At 36.6% G+C, this 18,799-nt stretch overlaps 1 protein-coding gene and 3 long non-coding RNA genes across 5 annotated transcripts; 1 reads left to right on the top strand and 3 right to left on the bottom strand.

Moving 5' to 3' along the window:
* Nucleotides 1–16: 16 nt before the first annotated feature.
* Nucleotides 17–1,169, bottom strand: LOC145217534 (uncharacterized). The gene is made up of 5 exons (XR_013857427.1): nucleotides 1,093–1,169; nucleotides 814–910; nucleotides 670–732; nucleotides 514–597; nucleotides 17–95 (listed from the first exon to the last, which is right to left on the bottom strand). It is a non-coding gene; the product is annotated as an uncharacterized LOC145217534 (long non-coding RNA).
* A 1,790-nt stretch (nucleotides 1,170–2,959) lies between these two features.
* LOC145218867 (uncharacterized) lies at nucleotides 2,960–4,036 on the bottom strand. Of its 2 annotated transcripts, none has more exons than XR_013857770.1 (3): nucleotides 3,357–4,036; nucleotides 3,107–3,173; nucleotides 2,960–3,045 (listed from the first exon to the last, which is right to left on the bottom strand). It is a non-coding gene; the product is annotated as an uncharacterized LOC145218867 (long non-coding RNA). The 2 variants fall into 2 exon arrangements; XR_013857769.1 differs by having other exon boundaries at nucleotides 2,960–3,054.
* Nucleotides 4,037–9,306: 5,270 nt separating this feature from the next.
* Nucleotides 9,307–9,868, bottom strand: LOC145220333 (uncharacterized). Its single transcript, XR_013858108.1, has 3 exons — nucleotides 9,808–9,868; nucleotides 9,537–9,628; nucleotides 9,307–9,363 (listed from the first exon to the last, which is right to left on the bottom strand). It is a non-coding gene; the product is annotated as an uncharacterized LOC145220333 (long non-coding RNA).
* A 1,570-nt stretch (nucleotides 9,869–11,438) lies between these two features.
* Nucleotides 11,439–18,445, top strand: LOC145217533 (uncharacterized). The gene is made up of 9 exons (XM_080084793.1): nucleotides 11,439–11,646; nucleotides 13,283–13,545; nucleotides 14,316–14,691; nucleotides 14,754–14,861; nucleotides 14,962–15,163; nucleotides 15,523–15,672; nucleotides 15,989–16,241; nucleotides 16,822–17,092; nucleotides 17,647–18,445. Exons 1-9 carry the CDS (start codon nucleotides 11,488–11,490, stop codon nucleotides 18,007–18,009), a joined length of 2,145 nt encoding a protein of 714 aa, XP_079940919.1. The 5' UTR covers nucleotides 11,439–11,487; the 3' UTR covers nucleotides 18,010–18,445.
* The last annotated feature ends 354 nt before the right edge of the window (nucleotides 18,446–18,799 follow it).

Genomic DNA, 18,799 nt, shown 5'->3' on the forward strand with positions numbered 1-18,799 from the left:
GACCGACTGCCAAGGTATGACGGTTTTCTTTTTTCCTTTAGTCTTCCACCAATCAGAACGCTTGCCTTTGAAACGGCACACGGATGTTGCAACAACTGGTAGAAAATAAAAGAATCAAACATCATCTCTCACATCCCGAGAAATCGAGCAATACCTCGTTCTGAAGTTTGTGTTGTGTTATACAAGCAGCTAAACAATCAGCTTTTATAAGGCATTTAAGTCTCATTTAAGTCTTCCATTTCAAACTGATTTCGACATGCTATATATATCTAATAAGCTTTCATAAAAAATGTAAAACAACATTTGCCTTATGATCCAGGCTTTCGCTAACAAGTAATTAGAGGTGTACCCTCGCGAAATTCGAACCCGAATCCTTGAAACCTTCGCACAGGAACTTAACCACTATACTATGTATGTCGACGGCAAACGTCTCCAATTCGACAACTTTTTTAGCATAGACTAAAATACTTCTGGTGGTTCATGGCCTTGTTTAATACATCTTTCCGGACTTACTGAATTCTTGACTTTCTTTTTTCATTCTTATGAGCGACGAGACTCTCTTCTTTCATCGGCCCTCTCAAGGTCGCACAGCGTCTACTAAAAAAAATACAGGTAGCAAACTTTAAGCAGGTACAAAAAAAAACAGAACTAGCAAGTCAGGGAAGTTACCTTAAACTTTCCCACTGTAAATCTCCTTTCGTCGTCCTCGCAAGCCTTCTTCACCACGAGTTACTAAAAAACGAATGACAAAACTTGGAATTAAAAAACAGATGAAACGTTCAAAAAATTAAATCAAATCTCCCTGAAACCAACCTCACAGGTGAAGTATAATAGGATTTGATTTGCAGCTATTGAGCAGAAAGTCTATGATGAAGAGATGCTTCCTCGGGTGACAATTTTCAAGACGCTCCTAGAACAAAATCCGTTCATATGCTGCCTTATGCAGATGAAACATAATAAGAAACAACATTTTTTATAACATTCAACACAAGCAATGATGCATTTCTTGTTTTGTCAAGTGGGAAGCAATGGTCGAAATGAGTAAAAAGAAAACGGCGATAGTTATGCCAGGTTATAATGTTGTTTACTTACATCTATGAACCTGTAGTTTGCGCATATGAACCTCCACTGCTTTGCAGACTTCGATGCTTCGTAGGAAATTTGATAAAAAGTCTGCAACAAAGTATTTGTGCAGCATTAAACGTTACAACTATTTGAATCTTCACGGTTTTTAATACGTTTACTAATAGTCATAACACACGTGACATGCAAACATTAAGTGCAGCATACCAAGTCACCATGCAAACTAAAATTCTTACTATGCTACGACTTTAGATTAAAGGGATTTCCATTTTCCATTTCTGTGTTTCTGTAAAGGGATTTCCATTTCGGTTGTCCGAGTACACGATCCACGTCTTGTTGTCTTCCTGTAAAAAAGCAAAAGCAGTACCAAGAAACGCGCCAGACAATACTAAGTCTAATTTATTTCTATTATTTAGGTGTGCACTCACACTCATGCTGACAACCAAACAGACAGTGTGACATGCAACATGACAAACATCCATGTATAGTTGGAATCCTTAATATAATACAACTTAACAACTATGACTATATTAGGTAACTTAACTTTTTCGGGTTTGGCTAAATCTTCTGTCTTGGCTCAACGCGGTTCTTTCCTGTAAAAACAAAATAAAGCAGCAACAAGAAACACAACGCTGTATTTACACTATACGTTTTAAGTAACGTGCAAAGATAGAATATGTGCACGATATACCATCTTTGCTTGTTCGTGACTAAATCTAGGCGATTCATTACAGAGATTGAATAAAAATTTACATGCCTGCATAATTGCTGTAAATCAGAAAGTTCCATGTTTCATGCAATCATCTGTCAGTCGGCTGTTTAACCATCATTGGATGCACTAAAATACAAACGAAGCCTAAACGAAACAATCCACGATATATCTACATAGCAGTACAATGTGTTCAGAAAAGCTACTAAAATCTATTCAACACATTGCTTTTCGGTAAAGGTATACGTAAGTTTATTCTACATCGGTACCGATAAATTTATTTCACATCATAAAAGAATAAAGGTACCTGCATACAGTGTTTTTTAAGGTGTTTTGGGAGACCGAAACGGTCCCAGCGGTCTCCCAAAATTTGGACTTGCAACTACAGTACTATTTTTTGGTATTTAAATGAAACACTTGCGGTCTTTTAAAACTACTTAGCGGTCACCCCAACCAAACCTTAAAAAAAAACCTGCTGCATATCTCAATCGCCCATCCACCTCCGACACGAGCAGGAAAAGAATGACCGACGGCACTCGCCTAAGGTATGACGGCTTGCCTTCAAAACGTCACATGGATGTTCTTTACCCGTCTAATCGCAAGTCTTATTGCAACAACTAGTAAATTCCATGGTCTTTCGCATTTCCGCGGAAACTAAAGATAAAAAAGAAACAATCTACTAATTGTAGAAAGCAAGGTGGTTTGATTCAAACGGATTGAAATATTCATAAAATAGCATATTAATTTTATGTCCTATGAAAAAAAATAGCCTAATTTGTTCATAGCAGCACATTGTTCGTAGTAGCATTACCCCAAATAAGTTACAACAGCATGTTGCCAATTTCAAAACGCGAGGTGAAGGTCATAACGCATTAAGTTAAAATAATGTTTTTTCATTTTAAAATGATTTCGACATGCTATTTATAATAAATAACCTTCCATAAACATATGTAAAACAACACGTGTTTTAAGATCAAGGCTTTCGCTAACGATTAACTAGAGGTGTATACCCTCGCGAAATTCGAACCCGAATCCTTGAAACCTTCGCACAGAAATTTTACCACTACACCATGTATCTTCACGAGAAAACGTCTACAAAGTGACAACTTTGAGGATAGTTCATGGCTTTGTTTAATACGAGTAGTGCCTTTCCAGCCTTACTTAAGTTCTCTTTTCTCACGAGCGACGTGACTCTCTCCTTCCATTCTTCGGTCCTCTCCAAGTCTCAATGCCTTGTCTAAACCGGTGGCTATCTATTGAAACTAAAATCATAGATTAAACATTCCACATGCCGAACGAAAAAAACACACTTACCATATTCCATCTTGGCTCTTCGTATCCCTTGTTGCCTTCCAGCTAAAACAGGGCGAAAGCAGTAAACCTAAACAAAACTATCCATTAGCAGTGCCGTGCCTTTAGGAAAGCTACTACAATGTATATTTGCCACAATGCTTTCCGGTTCCGGTAACCAGTGGAAACCAAATTTACCTCCACATGGTCCCTATATCGATAAGTTGTCATTGCAACATACAACATCCTGTACAGACACAATTCGCTCACCCACCTTCAACGAGAGCAGTAAAGCAACTGCCTGGTCCCATGCGTCCCCAAAAGTGGCGGACTCGTCGCACGGGCAATTTCTGATGTTGCCCAGAAGATGTCCTTACGTCCAGCCTGTATCGCAGAAAATTGGTTGAAAATTGCATTTATTCGACAAAAACAAAAAGTGCCGCTATTAGGAGTAAATATGTCAACAAAGTTTCGGATTTACAATAACGGTAACGATACGCTGATTGGAGACACGGTTTTGTTGCAGTCAGAACACACGTGACATGCAAAAACACAATGTGCAACATGCCAAAATCGTGAATCCTAACTGTGTACTACTTCGTCGTTAACTATGCGGCAAACCATTTAGACTATAAGAAATGTAACAATTAACTTAACTCGGTTTGAAGTCAATCTTGGCTCTCCGAGTACTCTATGCAGTTCTTGTTGCCTTTTCTATACTCGTGTCTTGTTACCGCCCTACAAAAACCAAAGCAGAACCAAGAAGCGCAATTCACAGTTATAAACCTATTTCACTTCCAATCTTTTATTCATACTAATGCTGACAATCGAGTAGTCAGAACACACGTGACATGACATGACAATTTTGAAGTGCAACATGCCAAATCATGCAAAACTATAAATCAGCCTAACAGATATAAAAACTTATAAATGGCCTTATTACGCCAATTAATTGGAACATGAAAAACCAAAAAAGGTAACTTAACTTAATTTGTCAGCAAATCGGCTTTGTTTTTCATCTTGGTTCTACACGACTCTTGTTGCCTACGGAATACAAAGCAAAAGCAGTACCAAGAAACACAACGCATTGTTAATTTTAATAGATACTAGGGATGGCCCGATAGTACTGTATCGGCGCCGATACCCGATGCTTCGAGCAGTATCGGTACTCGTCCGATACTTTAGCGGTATCGGTACAAGTACCGATACTTTTTTTGAGACTTTATCATGTGTAAAATTGAAAATGAAAGGAGGCAAAAAATCAACAATCATCGGCTGTGATAAAATATTTATGGGACTACAATTAAAAAACGCGTTCGTTTTGGATTTAATGAAATAATATAACCTAATTCGCTACAGCGACTTAATGCCGACTTAATTGGAAGCTTAACAAAGCAAATTTTCCTGCATTATTTGATTTAGCAAAATATTTTTTAGGCCTGCTATCCAGCAGTGTTGCTTGTGAGCGATTTTTTTCTGTTGCTGGTAATATTGTGTCTCCTTCAGGAAACCGTTTGTCACCAGAAAATGTAAACAAACTTATTGTCATCAAGCACAATGTGTGAAATAATAAATGATTACTCATTTCAATTTCTGATTACTGTAAAAAAATGTTTAGTGCCAGTAGTTTAGTGTTGTTTCTTGGTGCTTAGACTAAAATGGTGAAGTGTTTTGTTTGAGTGATTTATTAGACTGAGTGTGTTGTTAAATTAACTGTGATGGGAAAAAAACAGTTAATGTGTTAGACTCAGTGTGTTGTTATATTAACTGTGATGGGAAAACACATTACAAATACATCAGTTTGAAAATGTTTTTGCTTGTTTGCAAAGTATCGGGTATCGGTATCGGATCGCAGTACTTTTGGGGTAAAATATCGGGTATCGGTATCGGTTCAAAATATTGGTATCGGGCCAACCCTAATATATACTATACGGTTTTAGTAACATGCAAAGAAAGGATATAAGCACGCCATAGCATCTTCACATGTTATGAGCTAAGTCTAGGCGTTTTATTATAATAATATGACAAAAACTTTTACGTGCCTGTTTGCTTGTCGCCTTTGTTCACTATGCGCTCTAACCACCACTGGGTGCACAAAAGTTCAAACGAACCCTAAAAAACATTCCATCAGCAGTTCATCATTTAGGGGAGCCATAAGCAGACTTCTAAATTCGGTACTTTCACAAAATAAAGAGTTTGCTTCCACATAGACACCAAAAACAACAGAATTGCCTGCATCGTCCCAATTGATCATACGATCGGTTGCACTGCCAGGCTGTTCTGCGCATTTCCGCGCTAACTAAAGAAATAAAAACACGCATTTAATTTGAAGATATACTGAACTTCGCGGTTGATGAACAATCGCCTGCAAGTCTTAAAGCAACATAAGATGTTTAACTAAAAAAATTTTGTCAGTCGCACGCGCCCAAAAGTATGGTCTCACCTATTTTTGATTTCGACCAAACACAACGCTTGTTTTGGCACGTCACATGGCGCAAGGTCGGTAAGTCTTACGCATTTCGGCAGTAACGAAAGAAAAAAAACCCGCATTTAGTTTAATACCAAAAAGATTCTACTGACGCGGTTTTGCACTAACCTGCTAATGATTCAACTGTTGATCTAATATCCCTACGGTCCTGCATGGCAGCACAGGTCGACACTTCTTTATCTGCAAGAAGACATAGCGGTATAAGATGATCAAACCTAATTATTACTAAACTATATTGGATTTAAGATTTTTATCTTCTTAATTTTGCGCTTATGTGCATTTAGAACACACGTGACATGCAAAACATAATGTGATACATGCCAAAACAACATGCAACGCTTGAGTTCTCGCTATAATACAACTAACTGCGAAAGTTAATATATAGTTCTTCAGTTATATGACCAACTAACTAGGATATGAAAAACCTAAAAAAGGTTAACTTAACTTCAATCGGTTTGCCTTCAATTTCCATCTTGGCTCCAAACTACTGTTGTAGCCTGCAAAATACAAAGCAAAAGCAGTACCAAGAAACACCTTTCTCTATGCGCTCTGAAAAACAAACAAACAGGCCATTAGCAGTGAACAAAAAAACAGGTCATTAGCAGTGCCATCATTTAGGACAGCTAAGTTCTAAGTAAACGTAGACAACATGTTAAATTCCGGTTATTATGCTAAAAAAAACTAGTGTGCACCAAAGTTTGCTTCCACATCCATACCAATCAACTTACTTTACAACAACAGAATGACCTATTTAGACCTCAGATGTCCAAGCACCTAGCGATCACACGGCAGGTATGTCTTGTGTATTTCCTCGGCGACTAAGGAAAATAAAACAAGCATTTTGTTTGTAGAGATACTACTAAGAAAATATCACAACTTTCGCGCTAACCTGCTGCGGGTTTTACTGTTGGTCAAGGAACCCTGCGGTCAGGCGAGACAGAACGGGGTAGACGCTTCTAAAATCAATAATTATCCCAGGTTTTTGACAAAATACAAAAAAGGTTGTTTACTTACGTCTAACATCTTCGAATATCAACCAAATTATTCCACGGCATGGGGTAGTACTTCACCCTTCTCCATGTTTTGTAGAATTTTAAAGAACAATAGCCTGTAAGACGAAAAGCAAAAAAAGATGTTCAGACCTTATTCATCTTCACAAGTTTTAAAAGTTTATAGTCAGAACACACGTAGCATTCAAAACAGTAAAGTTCAACATGACAAACCGTCATGCAACAATTTCTCGCTATACGGCAACTTACTGATTGCGAATCACCAATTGTGCGGCAAGCTATTTACGCCATGGAACACTTAAAAATCGATTGAAGCTCATTTGAGCTATGTTAAACTTAAAACCGGTTAACTTAACTTTTATTGGTTTTAAGTTTACCTCTCTGTAGACAGCAATTAGTTTACTTAAACAGCAGAATTACCTGCATAGATCCCAGTTGACAATCCTACTCAACGCAAGCAGCAAAAGCAGAATGACCGACCGCTTGTCTTCGACCAAATCACACCGCTTGTCACGCGAACTCATGTTCAGTACGTCTTCATCACTTCTGTGGGAACTAAAAAAACACATTAAGTTTCCCAAGGACTTTAATGCTGGTCAAGGGTCCCTGTGGTTCTGCAAAACAGCACTGAGTCGACAGTTCTAAAAGAAAAAAAAAACAGCACTAAATCTAGTTCATATCTAATCTTTTGTTTCATTCACTATGCCCTGTAAACACCATTGGATGTACAAAAGTTTAACTCTAAAAAAACAATCAATTAGCAGTATACCGTGCATTTAAGGAACCTAAGCAAACTTATGAAACCAATTAAATCATGATATTATAGCAGAATAAAATTTGCTCATTACGCTTACTTATAGCCAGAAAACATGTGACATGCAAAACACGAAGTGCAACATGCCAAGTCATGCCACTACAACCTATTGTATTGTGCGGCAAGCACGTGACGCCATAAATAAACTTAAACATCTATTAAACTTAACTTTATTCGGTTTCAATTCAATCCTGGTTCTTCGAGTACTCTATGCAAGTCCACAGTCGGCGCGCTTCTCTAAAAAGAAAAACAGAAGCAGAACCAAGAAGTGCAATAAACATACAAAAATCTAGTTCACTTTTAACATTTTATTAACACATGGATGCTTACCATTTAGTAGTCGGAACACACGTGATATGGCAAACATAAAGTGCAACATGCCAAATCAGCATGCAAAACTGAAAACTATAATGTACAACAACTTATAACTATAATTTAGCCTTACGAAACTATAAGTCTCTAATTACGTGGCCAACTGATTACGACAAAAAAGTAAAAAGACAAAACAAGATAACTTAACTTCAATCGGTTTGGCTTTCATTTCCATCTTGACTGTACGAGACTGCGGTTGCCTACTAAATACAAAGCAGAAGCAGTTCCAAGAACACAACACAACATTTACTTTAATTTACTTTAAACTAACTTATACGTAACACGCGAAGATAGGGTATGCGCACTCTACTCTATCTTTGCAGTTTCTTGGATACATCTATAGGCGTTTCATTAGGTCAATTAAGAGAAAACTTTTACGTGCCTGTTTGCTTGTTGGCTTCAGGTTTTCACTATGCGCTCTAACCATCAAATCAATGCACAAAAGTACAGATGGAACCTAAAACAAAACAATCCAATAGCAGTACGATGCATTTATGGAAGCTCACCAAACTTATAAAACAAACTAAATCCGGAATTACTGCTAAATAAAACTAAGTTACAAGTTTGCTTATACGCTTACTTATAGACAGAACACACGTGACATGCACAAGATGAAGTGCAACATGCCAAGTCATCATGCAAAGCTTAAATCTTCCACAACTTATATAATTGCGCCATGTAAAACTTAAAAATCGATTGAACTTAACTTTATTCGAGTTAAAACTTTATCTCGATTCTCCGTGTTCTCCGTACATGTCTTGGTTTAGCTTCAATTTCCATCTTTGCTCTACGCGAATCTTGTTGCCTACGAAATACAAAGAAAACAGCAGTACCAAGAAACACAACTTAGTATTATATTTTAGTAACACTACACATTTTAAGTAACATACAAAGATAGGATAAGTGCACGCTATCTTATCTTTGCATTTTTTTAGCTACATCTAGGCGTTTCATTATGTCAATTTGAACTAAACTTTTACATGCCGGTTCGCTTGTTGGCTTCAGCGTTTCACTCTATCCATGTAACCATCAATGAATGCACAAAAGTACAAATGGAACCTAAAACAAAACAATTCAATAGCAGTACCATGTATTTACGGAGTCAAATAAACTTATAAAACCAATTAAATTCGGAAGTACTGATAAATAAAACTAGATTTTTGCTCATACGCTTACTTATAGTCAGAACACACGTGACATGCATAACGCGAAGTGCAACATGCCAATTCACAATGCCATTGCGACTTATTGAATTGTGCGGCAAGCCATTTACGCCATGCAAAACTTACTAACCGCCAAGTTGGCCGAGTGGTCAGCGCAACCGCCTTGTTATCACAAGGTAACGGGATCTAATCCTATTTCGGTAGCTTGTGTTTCCCTGAGCAGGAAACTTTTTGCTCCAATCCAGTAGTTCCTGATGGGTTGAACTAAATTGAAGTCACCAACTGCCTAAAATTGAAAAAATCAAATGAAAAAAGATCAACGGACTTGCAATAAAACCAAACAAACATTTAAAAAAAATCAATTAAACTTAACTTTATTCGGTCTAAATTCAATCTTGGTTCTCCGAGTAATATAATCATGTCTTGTTGCCTTCCTGTAAAAAGAAAAGCAGAAGCAAGAAACGCAAAACACAATCATAAATCTAGTTTACATGGATGCTGACAATCTATAGTAGTCAGAACACACGTGACATATCATGCATAAAGTGTAACATGCGAAATCAGCATGCAAAACTAACATTAACTGTAAAGAATTAAACATACTGACCTGTTTTGAGAAGTTTTCATTCTGGCGTCAAGTAACTTTTATCGACTTTATCAACCAGATGAGTCGAAGCGTTGGTGGAGGTCATCGGCAACCTGAAACAAAATGATCCAGACAACAGTACCGTGTATTTGATAAATCATTATCCAAATATAAACCACAAAAATTATCCCACAAAGTGTTATTTCGGTATCAGTGCAGAAGTAAACCAGTGCGCACCCAAGTTTACTTCTGTACAGACACCGAACAAGTTCATTTAAAAGTTCGAACTTACTTGTGTTTTTTCATTGGTTAGTCATATTTCGTCAGACTCCCGTCAACACAGCAACCATCACTACGAGTTGCTAAAGAAAGAATGACCGACCAAACGCACCCAAGTTACGTGGGCAGATTTTTTTTCTTTTTGTTTCGACCAATCAGAACGCTTGGTCTTGACACGTCGCTTTGGCACCCTTCAACCATCCAATGGCAGACTTCTGCAGCAATCAGTAAATACCACTTTGAGCTAATTGACTCATTACGTTAGGCATAAACTTTAGAAAGACTTGTTGGTCAAATAAGCTTCACGTGGTGTGACCTAAATGGCGTTTGTGACACAAAGTACTTGCCGGAAGCTAAAAACGGATTTCTCTGTTGAAACGCACCTGTGAACACAAATCAAAAGCCAGCAAAAATGAATGAAACTTACTGGTTGCAAGCATCCAGATGTTGCAGAATGTCGGTGCACCTTACTAGCCATTTTCACGCGTAATCCATGAAACAAAACTGAAAATACAGAAATAAAGACGTCTCATTACGATGCACTCCGGTATTGAAACACTTGCTTACAAACCGACAGTTTAACTAGAATGCTACCTTTGTTTTTGTCTTGCTGTTTACGCTTTACGTTTATGTCTTGTTTATTGCCTTAAGCAGTCAAGTTTAGAGCAGTTGATTGTTTGCCATGTAAAAACGTCATTTAACTAGTAAAAACCAAAAAATGTAATCCTTATTTTGCGTTTCAGGCTTAAAACATTTTCGTTTATGTCCGACGAATGTTGTGTTTTTCCGGACACACGAATGTAGCTGAAGCACGCTGAGATTTGAACTCGCGATGGAGGTTTGGGAGGCCGGCGACTAACCTCACCACTATGAGAGGCGACGGAATTTGTAGAAGTACGCCATCACCAAACATTCATGCAGCGATATGCTTGAACATTGCTTGAACCAACCATTGCCGCTCCTCTATTTTAACAAAAAAATGTGATGAATCGTTGTGAAAATGTTATGTGCAACGGAGCAGAACCGGTGGTTTCCGGAGAGGGGAAATTAAAGAGAGAAAAAACGTGCATGGTGATTTTCGTTTTAGCTTTCTGCCTTTAGTGGTGCGAGTGAGTCTGTGAGGCGCTAGTGACAGTGGTAGAGAAGATGCTAATGGGTATGTTTACAAATAACACGTGGTAATAATATGGTTAGCAAGCGGCTCGGAAGTTAAAATGTAACGTTTACGTCTGTCCTTTTTTTGATTGAATGATTTTTATCAAATCGTTTTTAAGTCAGCACAATGAATGTTGTTTATTTAAGGCATTTATTCAGTTTTGGTGTGACAGTAAGGGTGGTTACATAAAATGTCAACCAACATCGCATAACTATATTTATAGTTTCGTGTGACAATGACTGTACAGTGCATACCAGGGCTCTTAAAACTAGCCAAGCCAAGAGACAAGCTAAATGTAATATTTCAAAAACGGGTTCATATCAGTGTTGCTCAAACTTTTTTGAAATACCCTCTTAACAGTCATGTAATTTCAAAATGCCCCCAATGGCAAGATACATAAAACCTTTCACAAACTTATCTGTTTTTAAAAATACTGATTTAGAAGTTTATTTTGTTACAAATTATTATGAACCACTGACACCAAACTATTTTACTTTCTGCTTTGTGATGTAGACTGTGGTTAAGCGTTGCTTCAAAATGTGGGCAGTGTGTTTAATAACTGTTTTATGTGCTGCTTCAGTGCAATGCAAAACGGAAATTACCGACAAACAAGCATATTTTACAAAAGATATGCTCACCTCTGAGTTTGCCCAAAGTCACTTGACTCGTGTTTGGACTTCAAACTCTGGAAGGAAGGTAAATAGTTTTGTATATATTACGTTGATTACAATATTTTAATCATTAACATAACTGCCAAGGAAGTATTGTATATAGATTATATTATGCAGTTGTTTTACCAATCTCTGTTGTTGTCATCAGTGCAGGTTGTCAATGTCAAGGTGTGTACTAGAATTCCTTCTCGAGAAATTCTCCTCGAGAAATCTCAAAAAAATCGAGTCTTGATTCTCGAGAAAAATTACGTCCTGTATCTTAAACAAAAAGTAAATGCGACATCTCGTATTACGTGTATATTTCGTTTCAACTCGCCTCAAGAGCGGACTGGGCACATAACTTTCTTATTTTGCTTCCGAAACAGCGATTTTTAACTTGCGTTGCCATTAAACTTTCACCTTTTCCAGGCAGTAGTCACGCCTGCTTGCATTAGATCTATAACAGTCGCTTTGTTTTTGGCTGATTTGCTAGTGAATCACTACTTGCGATTGCTACTAGAAGCGAAAAAACGTACAATCGGAAATTTGTTTGTTACAAAATCGGCTTAAATAAAAATTTCGAGATTTTTGAGAAATGGATTTTTAACTTCTCGTTTCTCGAGAAACGAAAAAGTCGAGAAATAGAGGAACCCTAGTGTGTACCTTATTTTTTATTCACCTTCTTTCCTTAGTGCTTTATATACCATGTTCTACAGCTTGATTGACAACCTGCACTGATGATGACAACAGTACCTTGGCAGTTATGTTTATGATTCAATTACTTTTCAAGGCAGTGTATAGTGTTCCTAACTTGATTACAATACTTAAGCATAAATCAGATACATATAATAGTCAGACCTAAGTAATATACACCCTTAATGTCTTAAATTAAAAGATTCAAAACCTGCACAGTCAAACGGTAATTGACCACACTTTTGGGATTTTTGCGGTTCTGACTCTTGTAATTATGAAGTCAGAATCTGATTTTTTCAGGTAGTCATTTTGTTCAGGTAGTCATTTCAGTTTAGAGGGTGATTATACAAACAACACTTTTCCGTGCCCGTGCCCGAGTCAAAAAAAATGATTTGTCATGTTTTTCTTATGCCGCTTACAAAAATGCATGCTTGGAGTTTATCTTAGTATCAACCACAAGGAAAGATTAATTTAGCTTACCTTGCTTATAAGGATGCCAGGTGTTGGACTTTCAGGACCTTTTTTATTTTCCTACAAATCTGGCTGGCCTCTATGGATACTCAATCCACACTTCCTGTTTAAATCTAATACACACTTGCTAACTAGTTTAACTCAAAGCAATGCTTCTTAAACTTTCTATTTTACCCTTTTCAACAGTTTGTTGCATGGGTAAACCCCCATTCCACAGACAACATAACTATCTTTTATAAAAATATTCATTACAATGGTTGTGGCTAAACTAGTGACATCAATTTATCAGCCTAGAGTTACAAGTTAAAAAGTAGCCAATGGCAAGAAAACATTTTTTGACATTGGTTGTTAATCTGTATGCTCGTTTTTTCCACATAACCCTACAATTTATTTTCAGCCTGTGCAAATACTCCCAAAGGGGTGTTGGCACAAAAAAACATCACTTGAATCTAAAACTATAATTTTGAAAGGATTGTACAATTATTTTCACCCGAAGTTTGTCAACCTACTTTTTCTAGGTCTACATCTTTGATGATGTACTTCCCTATGCACTACTTGTGGCAAATCGAATGTTCTTTAGCTCCAATGACAACTGGCGATATGTACTTTTCGACAAGTTTGTTGTTGACAAAAAAGGAAAATTTGATGGGGGCAATGGTATTCCATGGAAGTCATGGCAAAACCCAACCCTTTTTATGACCACTCGTACTGGGGCACTTATGAAGTCTCTGGTGGACTTTTCTGCTCATAATTCAACTCTATCTGGTGAAAATGCTGGAAAGTAAGCAGTAGGGTTTCTTGTTTTATGCATTTGAATGTAACATTCTTTCCTTTTGATTAAAGTACACTTTTGAAAAAAATACAATAAAGATATGAAGATAGGTTGTTGTTGCAAAAATATTGTCATAAGGCTGTTTTGTTGTTGTTGTGTATCTTACCATATTATTTTGTGTGGAATGTGCAGATGACACAAAACAACTAATCGTTAATGAAATGTTGCTATATTTTTAAAAGTAATTGTTTACAGCAAACTTGCTCCAGTGGTAGATTATGTTTTACTAACATAGTAAAATTGTAGTTGTGAAATATGCCTACACTATATATCAACTACATTATACTTATGTGGTACAGATATTTATAAGTTATGACAGAGAATAGGACATACTCTGCTTTGACAAAAATAGATTACATAGTGCTATGCCATGCATGATTACTTTTACCATATGTCGGCTGTAGGAAGCAATGAATCACCACATGTAACGATCTTTACAAATGGCAGTGAACATTGAGTCCATGTGGTTATATCTGCTTGAAAGATAATACTAATGTATATATAAACCTGTGTTAACAAACATATTTCTACAAACAAGTATTTTACTACTTTCTCCACAACATTTTTTATTTAATGATGAAAATAACAGCCCAAATAGACATAAAAAGCGACATGGTTTGTTGTTTAAATGTTTCTGCAAATGCTCATGCCATCATCAGTAACATGAAGGGCCACATTTTTTATTTATTTGCAAACTGTATTGTTTAACTTTTGTACAGAAACTACCAAATGTCAGAGCTGTACTCGTCAATCCTTCGTCGAGGAGACCATACACAACAGTATAAAGACCACTCATCAGAAGTGGGCAGTGTTGATGGCTACTCTATGGTTATATACACCAATACATTGTGGCTGAAGAACAGTTATGGTGAAATGCTGTTTTATGAAGATGATGATAATATGGACATTTTCGGGGTCGCTTCACCAAGACAGGGAAGAATTGTAATCTGGGACTCTGCTATTCCTTACTTAGCCAGGCCACCAAGCATTGCAGAGCTTGCAGGGCAGTATATGATTTTTGCCCAATTCAACTCCGAACCCAAAGTGGTTTATGAGAAAAGGGCATATTTCTTTGACTTCCTTGAAAATTTGAAGGTAAGAAAATCTACTGCGGTAAAAAAGGACTTGAAAACTTTATATAATAGTTTTTCTTTTAGGACTCATACTTCCATAAGTTCGTCTGTACTGACAATGCTGACAAAGTAGGAAAAGTGGATTTGGATAAACACCTCACTCTGAGAAGAAACAACAAAGCTGGAGATTTTGTAAGTTGTTTTAATATTTACTTTCATGTTTATCTTTGAACCGACTTTGGGTCAGATAATTATCTTCAACATTTTGGTTTTTATGCTATTTTCTGTGCAGGTTGCTGTGTTCGATGGCTTGTTTAAGAAAGAAGATTTAGATGAGTTACGTACTCACACTGTGAAAAATGGGAAGTACTTCTATGATGACTCCCTCGATTTATCCAGTGACAATGTGCAGTGGATTGCAGGCTTCCATGTGGACAACTTTGTCAAAAGCCGCTTCTGGCCTGTGATTAAACAGATGGCTGAATATGTTACGGGTATATATGCTTTTTACATGCCTTTTACAGCCAAATTATTATTAATTAATAGAGTATTATGCTGTGCTGTTAGTATTTCAACTTTGGATTAAATTTTACACATGTTGGTGTGTGTGTGTGTTTTAGTAAATATTGCCACCTAAATCTAAAATGTCTTCAGTTAACGTAATCCCCTTACAATAACAATTCAGAATGCAAGTTTACATGATAATCTACATCTGGTTTTACGAAATAGGTATTTCAGTTATAAGCCACACTTCTACTCAAGCCAAGTGCATTAAATATCCTATTTTTATCAACTTTCTACAGTTTGCCATAGCCAACCCAATGTGTTATATTTTTGACTTTCTTGTGTTTAGGATATGACTCTTGGTACCCGTACGACGTAGCGTGCAACTTGATTCGAAGTGCAGACCATACCAGATTTCACTTAGACACAAGCAGTGCAGATGAAAAGGAAACCACCTTCCTGTTATATTTGAGTCCGAATTGGACAGCTGAGGACTATGGTAAGCAGGCTGTGCTATCTGAACACTATATTATGTTATGCCACTTCTTTAAGAAGTTGTACATTTCATTAATATAAAAAGTTTGAAAGTAAAAAGTAAATAATTGCATAAGTCAAAGAATGTTTATAACCCAGTTTTTTCAAACATATTTCCCACCTTCATAAAATTAGTAGATGCAATTGATATATATGATCTACATGATATCTGTTCAACTAAAGACATTTAATGCACTTTAAGTTCAGTGTAAGGCCACTTGCCTCTTTCTATAACAGCACATATAGTTAATTTAGTTTCTAATCAACAAAATTCTTTACAGGCGAAACAGCATTTATGGAGTACAACTACGATTCACCTGACAATGACTATGTGGCTGAAGTTGTGCCCATGTATGGAAGAGCTGTTATATTCTCTGGCAATTTCCCCCACTCTGCTCACCCACCTGCACCAAGTTACGGAGGCCCTAGATATACTTTTGCTGTGAAACTGTCCTACACAAAGCGCGAAGCTCTGATTAAAACTCACCATGAGGAATCCAGACATAATTATTTTGGTCTTCAGGAGCAAGTTAGGTAAGTGAAAACTGATTAATTTATGGAAACATTACTGTTGCCTGCCATAATGGCTTGGAGGTCAGTCTTAGTGCTTGCAGAGTTACTCTTGGACACTTTTGTTTAAAAGTAACACCAAGCTAGAACCCGGATATATCTACAATATTTCTTTACATGAGTTTAGACTCAGATACGAGCCCAAATAAAGATTTTAAAATGTAAATAAGTTTGGTGGTAAGAAAAAGGGTTTATTTTCACTACATTAAGGGGTCTTTTAGTTTTAAACTTAGAACAGGCTCAACAAATTACATCCTAACCTATATCTAGTCTTATTATAGTAGTTGTTACAAGGAAATAAATGGTTGTTTCTTTAAATGTTGCAACAGAAATGGTCTTGTATGTGCAAATAGGTGTGTGTATTAATTTTTGTTAGAAACCAAATTTAACTCCTGGTTTACAATAAACAAGTACTTAAGTTTTCACTCCTCATAATAACTGATTTATATTTATACAAAACAGAGGAACTTATGGTAGTTCTAACAAAATACTTTAGGCGTGCTTAAGATTTGATATTAATGAAAAATTTGTTTAAATTTTGCAGAGACATTGTTAGTGACCCTGCAACGTTTGCTGCTCGTCAAAAGATTACAACTGTGACAAACTTTCTTGTGATGAGATCGGTTCAACAGCAATTGAACTACATTTCACTGAGAGATCATGACCAACCAGAACAGGCAGAGGAAGAAGAAGAAGAGGAAAATGAAAGACCACAAATTGAACAAAAATCTCAAAAAGTGCAGCAAATGTCAAAACCAGAACAAGGTGAAGATGATGGTGACGACAGTGATGGGGACAGTATTGAATATGAAGATGTAAGTGACTGGTATGTTTTGTTTATTTTGTATGTTTTGAAACCCAGCTAGGTTAAATACACCTTTTCAGGTAAATAAATGTAGTTAGTGCTGACTAACACGAATGTGTAAAACAATTGATAAATGTTTATTGATATTTTGGGAAATATTCTTTTGTGTCCTTTTTAGGTTTAATCTATTTAACTGCAGAAAGAAACAAAAGCATCATAAAGTGTCACACAACACCAGACCCATTTAATTTTAAATCTTTGCAACATTAATCAACATAAATTGCAAAGACTAAAAACACTATGGTAGTAGTGTATGATTGGGACTCATTTGAAATGAAAGCTGTAATGAAAAAACCTATTTAAAAGATTATTTTTTTGTGAATAATATTGCCATGTAGCTAAGTTGTTTTGCCCAGAAATGCAGATTGTATTGTTGTAATCAGTTAAGTAGTAACAGAGTAGTAACATGTCTTTGTTTAATGGTACTTTAGAGTCAAACTTATTCTTACTTCGGCTCTTATTTGTTTGTTATGTCTAAAAGTTCTAAACTTTAATCTTATTTAGACCGAATATCGGAGTGGCATGGCAGACCTCCGACAAGAAGATTATGATTTGCTTGAAACAGTTTTTGGAGAAGAAACTCTTGAGGGTCTACTTGATACTCCTGAATCAGTCGTTCAAGTTGTAGCTATGGCCAGGCACTATGGCCTTGACAAACTGAACTCAGGGGACTCAGAACAAGTGCATATGGATTTCAGCTCAATGGTGTCAAATGTCACTGAAAGTTCACGGGACAATGTAATGCTAACCTGGCAGAGGATTTGTGGCGATGATGACAATTGTCTTCAGGCTTATGTGCGACTTTTCTTGAAGCAGCACTTCTTACTTAGGGAGCAAAATATTAGGGCTCTGTTCTCTTCAATTTAAAGTTTTATAAGGCTAGCTTGTGTATTTGTTAATAACATTACTTATCCACTGCAGTTGTTGTTTTGATTTGGTAACAAATCTGTGCATGTGCAATGTCTTTAAAAGAAGCAGGGCTAATTTTTCTGTTTCGTATGTTCCAAATTTCCTTACAATGTAATTGACATTTCACTGCATAGCAAAAACTAGCAAAAATTGTATAAACTATACCTATTTCTTGACAAATATTGTATAAAGCAACAAAATATTCTGCTAAATTTATTTGTAAAAATGCCATTTCAATATGTAATTATGTTTCTTTACAAACACTGCCGCCTTAAGAATCTTGAATGTTTTTACCTTACTGTGCCATGAGAGATTGTTGTTAGAAATTGTGCAATGCGTAAGGTTATGAACTGTGTGTGTGCCTTGTAAGAAATTAAAACCACTGCCAAATCGCTGCACAGTGTGTTTGTTGGCGTATGGAGACAGAGGCAAGCGGGCTTCCACTATTTCCTGCTATGAGCAATTCATATGATCTAAGTATGGACTGCGTCCGGCTTGAAGTCTCTACATGTAAAATGTCACGTCGACAGTCTGCATATGGCGTACACAAAGCACTTGCGCAAGCGCGAAGTTATTTAATTCTTAACAGTCTTTTCTAGTTTAATCCTGGGCCTATTTAATCCTGGGCCTATTTCGAAGATTAAATTTAACTCAATATACGACAAACGTATACCTAAAATAATTCTGTGTTCATATATTTACCCCTAAAGCACATAAAAAGGCCCCTATTTCGGTTAAGAACTATTGC

The sequence above is a fragment of the Phallusia mammillata genome, chromosome 3 (assembly GCF_965637545.1).
Source record: "Phallusia mammillata chromosome 3, kaPhaMamm4.hap1.1, whole genome shotgun sequence".
Lineage (NCBI taxonomy): Eukaryota > Metazoa > Chordata > Ascidiacea > Phlebobranchia > Ascidiidae > Phallusia > Phallusia mammillata.